Source organism: Eupeodes corollae, chromosome 2, assembly GCF_945859685.1.
Source record: "Eupeodes corollae chromosome 2, idEupCoro1.1, whole genome shotgun sequence".
NCBI classification, from domain to species: domain Eukaryota; kingdom Metazoa; phylum Arthropoda; class Insecta; order Diptera; family Syrphidae; genus Eupeodes; species Eupeodes corollae.
The window spans coordinates 140950439-140966341 of NC_079148.1; the positions used below are offsets into that span (position 1 = coordinate 140950439).

General features: G+C 31.2%; 1 protein-coding gene across 2 annotated transcripts in view; it reads left to right on the forward strand.

The window, feature by feature from the left end:
* Positions 1-243: 243 nt before the first annotated feature.
* The window catches only part of LOC129944741 (fibrillin-1), a 29556-nt gene continuing 13896 nt past the window's right edge, over positions 244-15903 (forward strand). Inside the window, exons 1-7 of one of the 2 annotated variants that reach the window (XM_056054406.1) lie at positions 244-362; positions 749-802; positions 10697-10888; positions 11031-11256; positions 11391-11548; positions 11657-12067; positions 12134-12259. In XM_056054406.1, the coding sequence (XP_055910381.1) occupies positions 757-802; positions 10697-10888; positions 11031-11256; positions 11391-11548; positions 11657-12067; positions 12134-12259 (1159 nt within the window). In that variant the 5' untranslated portion in view covers positions 244-362; positions 749-756. The remainder of the gene's footprint in view (positions 363-748; positions 803-10696; positions 10889-11030; positions 11257-11390; positions 11549-11656; positions 12068-12133; positions 12260-15903) is intronic. The other variant, XM_056054407.1, reaches the window with a different exon arrangement.

Sequence of the window (15903 nt, forward strand, 5' to 3'; positions counted from 1 at the left end):
GTGAACTTCTGTAAAAGTCACCAAGTATACATTTGTATCTAATGGGATCTGGCATCTTCCGCCTTAGACGTTAGGCCAGAGCATTAGAAGCGATCGGTGGTGTGTCATCGTCATGTCGCTACAATACCTATCTTTAAGATGATGTCGCCTGCGTACATGCTCCTCCTTATCGCTCACGCTCCCTTCGCATCATATATCTAAGCGTATTTTGTGATTTTCGTTTTTTTTTTTTTGATATTTTCATCTCACAATCAGATTTTTAGATACTTCTTGTTGTTTTTGGGAGGCAGTTTCCTTGCGATTTGAATTTTCCGAAGAAAAACTATCTAGTCTTTTGCTGTTCGTTGGATGGATAAGTCCAGGTAGCTTTCTTTTTTAAACTTAAAACTAAATTCTGTCCGTTATAAGCTTAACTCTTGTATTTTCAATATTTTTTTTTTGAAGATTTATTAGCCGTTAAGTAAAATGTGTAAATTTGTCTCTTGTTTAAAAAAATATGTTTTAAATAAATGATAACATGAGTTCGGTATGACTCACGCGACGATGATGAAGTTTTGAAAAAAAAATATGTTGTGTTTTCTATTAATATTTCACTCAATTAGCTAATTTTTCAAAAAATATAAATCATATATTTTCAACATTCGGGTTTATGGCTATGAATCAAATATATTTTTTTCCCATGTGGGTGTGAAGTTTTATTGTTTTAAACAAATTTTGTTTCTTTTTTTTTTTAACATTTCAAATAAAGGATACAAAATGACACATCAAAATTTATGGATAGTTGCATTATGGCTGCTAGGTGGTAAGTATCAAATATTTCGACATAAGCTCAATATTGCTAAGAAGGGTTGAATAATTTTAAAATTGAAAGACACGTGCTAAAGATTAAGATTGGAGAATTATGCTAACCAAATCACCAAAAAATAAATCAATCATTCTGAAAAGCTCATGGTTAAGGGTACTAAATCAGTTAAACACAAATTTATGTTTTAATGTTGGTTAAGATCTAGAATTGGGCGCCAGTTAAAACTATCATTTGGATTTTTAATTTTTAAGAATTAAAAGTGATTATATTTACCAATCTTCTAGAACTTATTATTAAATCAACATTATATTACTATAATGTTGATTTAAGAACCTAATATTATAGGTTGAACAAGGTACAATTTGATATATGGGTTAACATAGCCGGTTTCTTAAAAAGGGATCTCAAGTTTATCTAGTCAAACCTTGTTAAGAGTGTACAAGCCTTTACATTTAGTTAACACAAATCTGGCTAAAATTCAAGGTTTTTGGAGAAAAAAATATTTTAAAAATAATTTAATTTTGGGAATTTAACCAATTTGACAATTTTAATGCATTTTAAAGTAAAAGTGTTGCTTTATTTTTTAACGGAACTTATGATTTTAATTCGTATTTCTTTACAAAAAAAATAGTTAAGGGACTTCTTTATGTATTTTAAGACATTAAAAGTGTAATTTTTGGATTTAAAAAAAATTGGAATGGAGACTATCGAAGTGAATTACGTTGTTGGTTTTTGTATCTATAAATCTTTCAGAAAATGGTTAAAATAAAAAGCACGATGCAGCCCTGCAAGCTTCATCAGCTTAATATAAATTTCATTTAACAGTTTTTGAAAAACCTGATCTCGCATTCATCATTGGATGTTTCTTTAGAATATTATGGACACTGCGAATTACTGATATGTGATTTCGAACAATGAAAATAGAAGTTTTGTTTCTGCTGTTACAAGTGGCCCTATTGTCAATTTTGTCAAAAAAAAAACCTAAACAAAGATTTTTCCGAAACAATAAAAATACTTGAAACAAAGTACTTATTTTTTTATTTAAAAGAAGAACCAAGTTTCCTGACATTTATTTTACCAACAAAAAATTACATATGTGTACCATTCCGAAAAATCATTTTTAAACTTTGTGAAATAAATTTTCGACAAAAGTCTGTGCCAATTTCAGCATAATCACATTTTTATTAATCAAATGTTTTTTTTTTTAAGAAGAACGTATTTCGAAAGAATAAAACTTTCCATAACGGTTTCCATTCCCTGTTCTTCAAGTTAGTGACATAAAATTGTAAATTAAAATCATTTTGCAATAATTGTTTTTATTGCTGGGTGATCATGGTGGCTAACAAAAACATAAAACAAAAAGTTTGTGTTTTATTTTTAAATAAATATACCAAAACAAATCATATGAATCACTGGATTTTTTTTTGAAATAATATAAAAATGTAGTTTTTTTAAACACCTGCGAGCTTTTTCAAAAACGTTTAAAAAAAGAAATTCTTGTTCAGTTAATAAATTTGACATTATATTTTTTAATATTTCTGAAGCGACTTTGAGTTGAAATGTGTACTTAACAATACTCTTTCGAGAAAAGTCATTGTGCTGCTTTTTAATTTCTATCATAAAAACAATTTTGTATATAAAGACACAGCTTTTAAAATTTTATGACTTGTTAGACATATAAATGTTCTTTAACTTAAAATAATATAAGAAATATAAAAAAAAAATATTTTAAACAAATTTATTTACACGTAAGTTATTCTTTCATAATGCAGTCATTTAGACTTCTTCAGTAAAATGTAGGTAATAATAATTACTTTGTCTTTCTGGTGTTAACAAATCAAAAAATAGTTATGTTGTTTTTTATCTTAAAAGAAGTCTTAAAGTATTAAATCACATCACCACGATAGTCTTTTGTGACAACCTCTTGTAGATAAAACATGGTCAGGACAACTTTTTGCCATTTGTGTGGTAAATTTTAACAAATTTAATACGTTGTTGGGCCAAGTTTTGTTTCATTTGTGGTAATAATGTTATTAAAAATTATGAAATGCCAAAAGATGACAGTTTAAAAAGCTACAGATTCCCAAAAAAATGATTATTGTTTTGGGAAACCCTATATTTTAATTCTGTTGGTTTAATCCCAAATTCCATATTTTTTGTCACTCCGTGTAGTATTTTAAAAGCATTTTATTTGATTTCATCAAGTTTTTAAAATCTAATTTTTATATAGACGTTTTACTTTAAATAAATGGCACAACTTGGAAAATAAAATCATTTTCCAATAATTGTTCCATTAATTAAATAAATTGCAAAGAAAATCATATGAATTAAGCATTTTTCGACATAATAGAGAAGAAGGTATTTTTTTGTGTACTTTTTCAAAATCGTTTTAAAAAAGGTAATATATTTAACACTACTTTTTAAAACTTTGCCTGCTTCTTAAAATGATTTTAAAATGTGTATTTTACAATTGCATAGTTACATCCGGTGGTCATTTCTGATCATCTCTTGCAGACACTTTTTCTTAAAAAAGAATTGTTTAAATTTGTTTTATTTTGTGCTCAGTAACGATGTAGTTTTTTATTGTCAAATGTCAAAAGATAACAGCTTAAAAATTGGCAGGTGTCCGAGCAGCGAGATATTCCAAATGAAAACTCTTTTTAAAAAACCCTCTATTTTAATTATGTTGTTTTATCCCAGATGTTATGTTTTCTTACAACGTGTAATATTTTGAAATAATTTTATTTGATTTCATACAATTTTTAGAACCTAATTTTTATTTGGACATTTTACTATAGGTACATACATTTTAAACAAATGACACTAATGGCTGAATCACAAACACGCTTCAGCTTCGGCTTCACCTTACGTTTACGAGTTCAGCCATAGGAATTCAATGACTGCTATCACAATGGAGCTCAACAGCTGTAAAAAAAATGTCAACAAACAAAATATTTGCTCTTTAGAGGGATGAAATAATAGGAATGTTATTCAAAGCAACATTAAAGCAGGCAGATGAAGTCGAAGCAGAAGCGTGTATGTGATTCCGCCATAAGTTTAAAAAAAAATCATTTTAAATTAATTTGAGTTTCTGGTAAAAAATTATGACATCCAAGAGTGTTGTATTTTACTTAAAAATGTATCCAAAAAAAGGGTGAAATAATATTAAAGTAGACACCTGCCTTTTTCGAAAAAAAAAATAAAAACAATTAAATAACAACATTTCTCAGATGGTTTAACATTTTTCCTAATATATATTTTTGAAGTTTAGTAAAAAATGTCTATCAGCTCAAAATGTAATTATGTAAGGAATATTTCTTGCCAAATTAATTGTATGAGCACAGGAATTTATAAAGTTGTTCTTCTTTATCATTTTTAACAGTTTTTAAATTCAAATAAAAAATAGTTATTAAATTTAGTATTGAATTAAAGAATTCTTATTGCTGAAAGACTATTCGCGGGCAACAAAATTAAAATATTGTTAATTGTTGTCATTTATAAAGAACATCTTTTTGCAAACTGGTAGTGGAAACGGCTGACAAGTGAAAATGAAAGAAAGTTTTAAAGATTCTTTTTTTTCTATTTTGTTTCTATTTATGAAAACAAGCAATTTTATTTTTTAATTTCGACAAATTATTAAAATTGGAACTAAATAAAACTTTCAAGATTTTGGCAATTCTCATTTAGAATATTTAATTTATTTGTGAAAAAATGCGTGTACCAATTTTTTGTATTCTACGACTTGTACACTATGAATTTTTGGATTGCATTCAGCACAGGGTTTTTTGAAGCTACTCAGGATTACTTAAAATTTACAATTCGAAACTACATCATGTATTGCGATTTTAAGTTTATAATTTGACTGTGTAAGTATTTCTTTGAATTTTTAAATTCATTTTGAATGTACATATTTCAAAAGCTTATGAAACGGTCCCATCCTTATCATTCATCGAATTATCAAATTCAATTAAGCCAAGGTCAAAATATTTTGTTTAATTTTAATAATGATGTTCTATGTTGCAATTTTTGAATATTATTCATGAGATTTGAATTATAATTTGTGACCCTCATGTCAGATATTGTACTGATGTATGATACAATAACCCTTAATTTTAGTACTAAGAAATTTCAAAATTCATTTGAAATACATACATATTATGTCTCCTATTAAATTTTATGATTTTTTTATTTCTTTACCAAATTCTTTACAACCATAAATTATTTTTTTTGTTAAACATTTAAACAAATACCTGCATTTTTTAACCTATATCTTGTTGAATATCAAAAAAGTATCATGTCAATTGTCAACTCTTTAAATTTGTTCTATCCCTCCTAACTACCAATTCATTTTAAAGAAAAATTCAAAGTTCTAATAATAGTTTATATTTTTTTTTGTATTATAACCCAGAGAGACAAGTTCCCTAAAGATATAAAATAAATCTCACGTCATATTCTCAAAGGCCTATATATTTATATTTTTTGTTAATAATACAATATTCTTCAACCAAAAGATATACCTATGATATGCATATAGAAGATGTGTATAAAGATGTTCCTCGGAGGAAAGAAACCATTCGTTGTCAGATTATATCAATAAATTGAATAAAATAACACAAATTTCTTTTACCTATTCCTACTTCTATCAAACGATATGAGTTTAGTGTTGGAAATATTGGTGTTGTTTTATATTTATTTTTAAGTTTGGTAGGCGTTTTCGGGTTTGCTTATTATTAAAATATTTTTTTTAAATGATTTTTCTTACGTATAATGAAAAACAACAAAAAAGAATACATGAAGATTTTTATAAAATTTCAATAAAATTAACGGCGAATTTAATATAAGGAGACAGTTTTTTTGAAAAACATTGGGTTCATTCATTTTGAAGACGTGATTCGAGTCATGCATGGGTCATTTAGGATGAATAATATAGTTCTAGATGTGCTTCCATTATTTAATCCATATTTTTTCATTTCAGGAAATGAAGATAAGATATATGTGTCTATAGAAATATTACATGCATCTTTAACCTCATAACTAAATTCGAAAGACCAATAAATTTATCTGAAATTCAGAACACAAAAAAGGAGCTCAATGAGCAACTTACAAGTTCAAATATAAGTTTTGTGGTTGGATATACATTATGTACTCGTAGTTGCATTTCAATAATTTGGAATATTCAATGTTCAAAAAACATTAAATGAAGCATATTATAGTGATTGATGATATGAGTTAACTGTTCAATCTGTACCTGATAATTGAATGCACATAATTAAAAGAACACAGTTCACATTATAAAGTATGAAATTTTCAGTTGAATTGGCGATTTTGCTTCGTTAAAGAGCTGTATTCTGGTGTAAACATTTTGTGGCGAAACAGGAGTAATCATTTCCACTTAAATGAGTACTCGATATAAACATTTATTGTATTTTGTTTTTAATTCTATAAAATTGATAACACGATGGATTAAATATAAATGTACCTACTCTACATGTCAAAAATTAATATCTAAGTTCTTTGCTATTTATACTCGTATCCTTATAACAGGAATAAACTTATGGGTCGACCCAAACCCTAACTTAAACCCCTATGGATCTGAATTTTCATATTTTTTAAGCTAAACAAGTAAATTAACTTTTCGAATTAGTGGTTCTTGAAGTAAAGGGATTCAAACACGAAGAAACCAGAACTCACTCACAAGCAAAGAAAATCAATGATTTTGATACATCAATCGTGATATCCACCCACTTTTTCAATAGGAGCTAAGCTTTTTTTTAGTTTATAGCTCTGAAGTTTGAATAAACAACACACTCAAAACAATGTCTGCTCTAAACATTTTCTAAACACTTAGATTTGGTTCTGCAATGGATTGGAGCATTTAAAATTCTAAAAATTGGCATTTGTGAGGGCTTGAAATTTAAGGGAATTATTTACTTGAGTTGAAAATTGATACTCTGCGTGATTTTAATAAAACAAAGAAAAAATTTGTTGTTCTTCCATTAATAAATTGAATATTGGACTTCATATTTATTTCATTCATAAAAAAATAAAATATCTTCTATACGACAACGTACTTTTTGTTACAGTTTTAATAATTGAGTGTCTGTAAAGACAAAAAAATCTGCTATAAAAACGAACACTTCCATTAATTTATTCATTCTTTGTGATTACCAAATGTCGTTTTCAGGGTAATTTATTGGTGGCATCCATATATGTCGCGCTGGAATTTGACAACTGTCAAATTGAGCTATAATTTGAAGTGTCATATTAATAGTTCACAAATTGTCTATTACCATAATGAATCGCTAACAAAATTAAACAATGCGTACAAATTATAAAAGCTTACAACAAAAGTAGTGATTCAAAATCAATCCATGAACTCTAGACGCATCAAAAACCAACACTAGTCAAGTTGTAACTGGAATACTGCCTTAAATTAGAATAGTGGTTAGAATTCATACTTACTAACATACTTATACTTAAGGTGGCGCTAGGGCCTCACCCAACCAACTTCTCCATTTAGCTCGATCCCTAGCTATATGTCTCCAGTTTCGCGCTCCAAGTTGGGTGAGGTCACTTTCCACTTATGCGCTTCACTTGCTCCACAGTCTTCCTCTACTGCGCTGTCCTGTGGGTGTGGATTCGAAGACTTTCCGGGCGGGAGCATTGGTTTTCATGCGCTCTAGGTGACCCAGCCATCTAAGTCGTTGGACTTTTACCATGGAATGACAGCTCGTCATGCCATCTTCTCCTCCACTCCCTTTTGATGCATACAGGACAGTAGACCACACGAAGAACTTTTCTCTCGAACCGACCCAAGGCGCTTTTGTCATAGTCCATGCTTCTGCACCGTATAGCAGGACTGGGATGATAACGGTCTTATATAGCGACACTTTGGTCCCTCGAGAGGACTTTACCACTCAATTGCTTTCTTAGCCCAAAGAAACAGCGGTTAGCAAGAGTTATTTTGCGTTTGGTCTCAGCGCTGGTGTTGTTTTCTGCGTTTAGAGCGGAGCCTAGGTAGATGGCATTGCATTTGCATGCCGATATTCCTCATTAAACCAGGGTTTCCTTGTTGGTGGCTGCTTGAAACCCAGCACATCTGAGGCGGCTTCTCTGATTGCATCTTGGCAATGTTGCCACTGGTTTTAGATACATTATGTTGGCGGCAGAGAACTTCGAGAGAGGTTACTTGTAACTCGGTCGGACAAGGACTTGGCGATCTCTGGCAATTGCAGCCGTTCGACGTTGCACCTTCTCCCAGCACCTCTCTGTTTTGCCTTGGGTCTGGAAACCCGAAGTGCTACCTTGGCAACAACGAGGTAGTGGTCCTAGTCGATGTTAGCTCCTCGGAAAGTTCGGACATCCATGATGCTGGAAGCGTGTCTGGCGTCGATCGTAATATCGTCAATCTGGTTGACGGTAGATTGATCTGGAGAACTCCAAGTTCCATGAAGCTTCACCCTGCAGCAAAATCTAAGAGCCTTAATCCGTTGTTGGAAGTGTTGTCGTGCAAGCTATTTTTCCCAATTATTCCACCAAAGATGTCTTCCTAGCTTGGCATTGAAATCGCCCAGGACAATTCTAATATCGTAGCTAGGACACTGTTTATATGTTTTGTCTAAGAGCTGGAAGAACATATGTTAGTTGTTGTCATCTTTCTCTTCTGTTGGGGCGGGCGCGCATATCTGGCTAATGTTTCCGAATTTAGCCTTGATACATATGGTCATGAGGCGCTCATTGATGCACCTATAGCTCAAGACTTCTTGCCTAATTCTGAATTCATCATCCTGTGAATATTCTGGAGGCGGTTATTTGATTGTCATTAAGTGTTGCCAAAACAAACAAAAATATTTAACAGCTGTTAAATAAGACAATGTATTACTTCCTCCATCGCATTCACATGTTCCTTCTTTTGAAAAGCTGCTTAGTATTCACAACTTTTTTAAAGCTGCTAAACCATCAACATTTAGTTTAAATTGATATGGGATAGATGTTTTGTTGAGCCTAGAGTGCATAAATGTTATTATAAAAAAAAATTCTGAAAATTCCTATACTAAGTTTTAAAAACAAATCATTTTTTCTTCCGAAACACACCCACAAAGAATAATTCCTTAAATTTTTTTAATATCAAAACACTTTTAAGCTTCCCCAAAACATTTATTTATTCATGCAACATCCTGTTGGATTTAAAAGAAAACATTCTTAGAGGCCAAAAGATTTCCCTTATAGTGTTTTCACACTCTTGATGTCAAGATTGTCAAATCTAAAAGCAAATAAATGAAAAATAAAATAAAAAAAATCTTCATCACTCTGTGGGAGGATAAGCATAATGAGACTTGATGATGATGAGGTGATATCTTTATACCTGCAACTTTTTAACAATGTTTCCATTTGTTTATTATGGCAACATGTGGTAGGGTAGGTTTGTAAATACCGTGTTTATAGAACGTGCTCATCTGATAAACAATTTAAACAAATAAACAAACAAACGCTGCCGTCGTGCCCGTTGTTGTTTTTATTTTAGTTGACAGTTGAATTCTCCAACGTTTGACAGTTGTGTGTTGTTTTTAGTTTGTAAATGAAGACCATGAAAATAATGGAAAGTCGTTTAAATGCATTTATTTTGTGAGACATAAAATATTTTCATTTAAAAGACCATTAATATTGAAAATTTTGAAAATGTTGTGCGGTTACGTCAAACAGAATTCTAAAATTTTATGAAAACAAACATACCAAAGGAGCTTTATTACAACATGACGTATAAAATGAAAAGTTTTATGGGTCATAAAATTTTTATAGCAGCTGCTAATAAAATTTGAAATGCAGATCAATGGCAGATTTAATATTAAAATTAATGAAAATCTAAAATTAGAAGTTCAATGTGACTGTTTACAAAAATAAATTAGACTATTAGATTTCGACAAAAATTTTGTCACTTTTAAACCAAAGCCGGGGCTTTAGTGATCATACAATATTTTGAAGATTTTAAAATATTCAACGCAAAGATCTTAAGATTGATTAGTGAAGAATGGTCAGGAACTTCAGCTTATAAACTTATCTGGGTTTTCGATTGGTTAAATAAATCATTTAATTTTGAATGAAATCTGTCAAAACGCCTTTTTTAAAAGCATATTTGCTCATTCTTGCATTAAGAACAATGCAAAATTTGTTTCTGTTAATTTTGTTGATGTGGTTTGTTATTTGTTCACTTGTAAAAATCGTGTTTAAAAGTAAAAATAAGACTGATTGCCACCCATAGTGCCAATAATAAAATTTTGTATACGATGAAATCAATATCCTTTCTTTTCTCAATTAGTCACAAGAAATTGACAGATACAATTGCAGTTTTCAATCGTGTTCCATTCGGAACGAACAAATCAGATATTTTATTTTACCAATTGAAACAATGGAACTCGCATAATTTATTATAGTAAGCTGTCAACATTGAAAATGTCAGGATTTAAAAATGGAAAATCAAGTTGGAATTTGAAGTTTTCAAATATTAAAATCATCAAAAACAGAATTTAAAGTTCCAACAACTCTTTAGTTTCGCTGATATCTAATAACAATAACACAATGACGTTTAGTTTTGTTCCATTCGCGGCGAAAAAAATCAACTATTTTATTAAAATCTCATTTTAGCTATAATCGCTGTTAAAATTGAAAGTGTCAAAAATTATAAAAAGGCAGCGAAATATTGAAAAATGACAACTACATAAAACTTATTGAACAAATCGTAATGAGTTATGATTGAGGATATTAAAATTATGTCTTTAATAATTATTTATATAAATACAAACATTATTAAGTCTTCAAAAAATCCTAAAACGTTACTTTTTGGAAATTTTTCATTTAAAATTTTGTTTAATTGTCCCGTTTTCTTCTTTCCAGGACTTGCTCTCTATGAATGTTGCGGAATACCACCTACTGTGGAATTTGGAACAGTTCGCATCAAGGACGAAGACGATACTGTATTAGCTCTTTACGCCTGCAACAGTGGATACACTTTAAAGGGTGAAATAGAAATCTATTGTGACCCAGAAACTGGCAAATGGAACACAGATGCCCCAATTTGTGTTAAAAGTAAGAACCTAATTTAGTCGTCTAATCTAATCAGACATACATGCATTACATACATTTTGAATAAAGCCTTAAAAATTAATAAGACAAAAAGTATACCTAAACATAACCAAAAAAATAACGTGTCTTAAATTATTCCCAAAAGTCGAATCTGATGATGATGGTGATGAAAACAATGAAGAAAATGACATCAATGCCGAAGACACAAACACCTCACAACAAACCAGCCAAGAACGAAAAAAGAAAACTCAAGAAATTCTAGAAGATCAATACATCACAGCTGACTATGCTCAAAACTTGGATATGTCTTGCGTCAGTGCAAGAATAAAGGCTCCAGAGATTCCAGATGGATTCGTGCAGAAATACGACAGGTACAAAAAAACAACCTAATTTTAAAGTTATCCTTTGAATTATTCATAAAACCATACGGAATGATTTTTCGTTTGCTTTGTTTTACTTTACTTTATTTAACTTTGGGGGGCAAAATCCTTATAAAATTTTACAGAAGGCGCAAAGGCGAAAGTACTTTCATCGTCGCATTCTACTCCTGTAACGATAACTTCGAGCTGCAGAATAGCCAAAGGAATATCGTCTATTGTAGTAAAAGGACATGGATTGGCGAACTGCCAAAATGTATTGCCATGGGCGATTACAATGAAGAGGGTAAGGCAAATTGAAATGGAGGTTTTTATTTCTGGCCACTTTATGGGCAGTTCCTTTACTTTTGTCTTTTTTTTTGTTGGTGTGTTTGACTTGGCAAAAATTATATAGAGTACGAGGAATATGATGATGGCGCCGAGGAGGAAGAGGACGAAGATGAGGACGAGGAGGAAGAAGCTGCTGCTGTAGCAAGGCCCACTCCACCAACATCGGCAACGACAGCTGCGGAAGCTGAAGTTCAGTACACCGTTAAGGTGAGTGAAGAAGTTCCAGATGCAGATGCAGATGCAAATGAAGTGGTGACCCCAAAAATGGAAGTGGCTACGGACGTCAATTTTGTTGTTCAGCCCACTGTGGATCCTTACACTCCGAGGGTACTGAACCAGAGCTGTGGTCCGGATAAGGGAGGCTGTGATCATAATTGCGAAATGGTTCTTTATCCAGGAGAGAATGAACCGAGAGTGGTATGTTCTTGCTACTCGGGATTCACTCTGGATCCCTACAACTACCGACAGTGTCACGGTAAGGAGTTTCATAAAATTGGTTGTCATGTCACTTTGAGTGCTTAATGTACTTTTTCCTGTACAGACATTGATGAATGTATCGTCAACAATGGCGGCTGTGAGCAGACCTGCAAAAACATTCCCGGCTCCTTTGAATGCAGCTGCCAAGAGGGATTACAAATCGACACAGCCACAGGAAATACTTGCATCGGTAAGTTTTGCTTCTGAGCTGTAAACAGTATTAAAGGTGTAAGGACTTTTAAACTAATCTCATGAATGGTGGTGGTGGTTATGGTAGTTTTGGTGGTGCTCTGCAGGGGTTGTTTCTGAACTAATTTTCACTTTTGTACAAACTATGTGTTTTATGTTATATCTCTCCTGCTCTCTGCATGATGGGTTTTTGGTAGATAGTCTTCTATTTTTGTTGTACTGAAACTTTATGTATCCGTACATCGTATTTTCCAACATGAATCTTCATTGAATCCTTATATTTCTTTGTTGTACTTCAACTCCAAAACCATCCCAACAAAAAACGAAAACAAAAACACCCTATACAACAATGTCTATAGATGTTAACGAATGTTTATTGCGAAACGGACACGGTCCATGCCAGGATACTTGCCACAACACCTTGGGTAGCTATCGATGCTCCTGTGATGGTTTACCTGGGACAAAATTAAGTGTGGATAGAATATCGTGTGAGGACAATGGTGAATGTGCAATAAATAATGGTGGATGCTCACACATTTGTTTGGCAACTTTAGGACGAGTATTTTGCTTATGTCCAAGGGGTTTTGCATTATCGAAAGATTGGAAGAACTGTCAAGGTTTGTAAAAATTTATCGTCTTTGATGAAATAAACTTATTATAATGTTTTTCTTTATTGATTTGATATCTTAACTTGAATATTTTTGGAGTAATTAATTTAAAATATAAGTTTATGGTTGATTGCCGTTAAAAAATAGTTTGATTTATATTTTTCGAAAGAAATTGGAGGCGACAAAAAGACGAAATAAAAAAATAAGTTGATGGACAAAAATAATTTAATATCTCCTTTCTATGAGTTTTCACCGGAATATGATGGTTACATTTTCCTTTTTGAGCTAATATGTCCTTCGGAATTCAACTTGATATATGCACGAAGGCTTTAAGAGGATGTTAGAAATTGTATTTCAAAGAACTTTGACCATGATTTAGGTGAAAAATTGTCTGGTTGTAATGATCATGTAAAATTTATTGATTTTAACCAATGGAACCCTATTATCAACTAATAAATTCGGCACATTTTGAAGAATTTTCTTCGAGAATCAAAAGACTTGTTTTAATGAAACATTCCAAAATAAATCCTAAGTCGAAATTATATCAATCCTTAATATTCGGAGTTCTTCCCATCTAAATTTCCAATATTTAAAAGACAATTAAGAATTCAACACAAGATCCTCTAACTTAAGTATTGATACCAATTAGTTATAAGAGAAAATTTCACATTATTCACTTTTCAAACTTTCTGCAGATGGAAACAATTTAGAGGAACATTTTATGAATCCTTTTTTTTACAATAATCAATCAAAGTTTATGAGAGAAATTAAATCTTGACAACTTCTTCAGACTTCTCGATCAATGTCTTTCAAGCCGAAGTATTGGCAGTAACATGCGATGCATGATACTGGGTACCAGGTCTCAGGTAGAGACTGTGATACCTGGAAATGATACAGCTGATGGGCTGGTGAGGATTGATACAAAACTGAACAAATCCAGTATAAACACCACCACAGATACCCCATCCTGTGAATTAAAACACATAATTGGTATCAAGATAATCCAAAAAAAAATTAATGATGAAAAAGTCTTGAAACCTGTGACTGTGTTACGACCAGGAAACTATGGTGCAATGGCGACAAACCAAAATCCCGCTCGATTATGCACTGCTTGTAAGCTGGGTTACCATAAAAAGAAAATACACTTTCCACCAATGACATGTGCAGAGGATGCAATGATAAGCAAGGAAGAACAAGAACTCTCTGCTATACTAAAACAAATTTTCAGGCAGACACCTCCTTCTTGAAGAACTTAAAGATATTCCAAGTAGCAGCCTCTCAGGCTTCACCAAAGACTCTTAATGACTAGAAAAAGACAACTTATAATATCATAGGTTTAATAACGCCTTAAGGGAAGTTCAATACTTAAGGGAATCACAACGGGTCTACATTGATCTAAGATTGGCGATAACGTCATCAATCCGCACCCAATCCTAACCTAAATTAGGCTTTAATAATCAATGTTTTTGACTTGTAAAATAAATTATGGTATAGGAAAAAATCTAAATGTTTTGGTTATTTCCAACAGACTGTAAATCAGAAGTAAGTTATAGAAATAAAAAAATTGCTTTATGTGGTTAGCTTAAGGAAAACCATTTTTAAAAGAATTGAACAAACAAAATTCTAATTTCTGGAGTTATAAAAGGGAATTCTATTTCCTAGAAGAGCTTTGAAATCGAATTTAAAAAATAAATTAAAAGTAAAAGATTTTTTTTAAATATCTACACAACCGCATATACTTAGATGAGCTTAGATTTAAAAACTACACGCATTAAGCTACAATTTGACAATTTTTTTAATTAATCTTCTCCGGAGTTGAAGGCTGTTAAAAATAATCCACAATTTCCAAAATTTAAAAAAAAATTTGAAAATTTCAAACAAATCTCTCGGGGTCTTTGTTAGAAAATTCGAATTTTCGATTTCGAACAAAAAGTTTATATGGGAAATAATGATGTTTTTGTCTTTAAAAAAATAAAAAGCGTCTTCTGCGAGTGTTTAAAAAAAATTAAACCTTATGCTGTAGGGTGGTTCCTATTTCGGCTGTTTCATTTCTCGTTTAACCTTAAGAGGGGAATCATAACTATCATTGGTATAGAACGATTCATTTCACTTTTTTATATTATGGTAACAGCTGTTCAGAAAAATGAATTTCATCCCGAAAAATATAAAAATACATTTTTAGCGAAAAATAACTTTTGTTCTCAAAAACTAAATCTTTGTGCGATTTCCTATCGATCAGTAAATAATTTTCATTTCTTATTAAAAAGAAACACAGAAGTTATTCAAGTTCAATTTCCACTTTAAAAAAATTCAATTCATCATGTTGCAATATGTTCTATTTTAAAATTTGAAAACTCTGTTAAAAACTCTGTACTTTTGTCTAAGGATAATTTTTTTGGTTTCAAAAAAGGAGATTTTGTTGCACTCAACAATTACCTTCAGTCCATTGACTGGGCGCATGATCTTTCCGGTTTATCACTTCAAGGTTCGTTTGAAAAGTTTATAGATATTTTTTCGCTTGGCCTAAGACAATATGTTCAAAAAAGGAAATGTTTGAAATCATTTAAAACACCTTGGTCTAATCGGTCTAATCAACGATTAGTTAATTTAAAAAATGTTAAAAATAAAGCTTTTAACAAATTTATAAAATCAAATTTCATAAAGAATATGATTTTCTTAACAACATCCAAAGCCGTATTTCTTCGGATTCCAAAGAGTTCATATGAACTTTTCTCAAAATTTTTTGAGTCGGCTTATGTTCAGCATTGCGAATTAAAGCTTCATCAAACAGAAATTGTATGCATTAAGAATGCTAATATCTCAAAACTTCATTCTTTGAGTTTGACATTCTTAATGATATCTCAAAATTAAAATCTAGCTCAAATCCTGGTCCAAATGAAATTCCATCTCTGGTTCTGAAGCAATGTCAATTCACATTAGTGTTCCCAATACTAATAATTTTTAATAAATCTCTTTGTACTGGCGAATTTCTTGATGAGTGGAAGTTCTCATATATAAGTCCTATTTACAAAGCTGG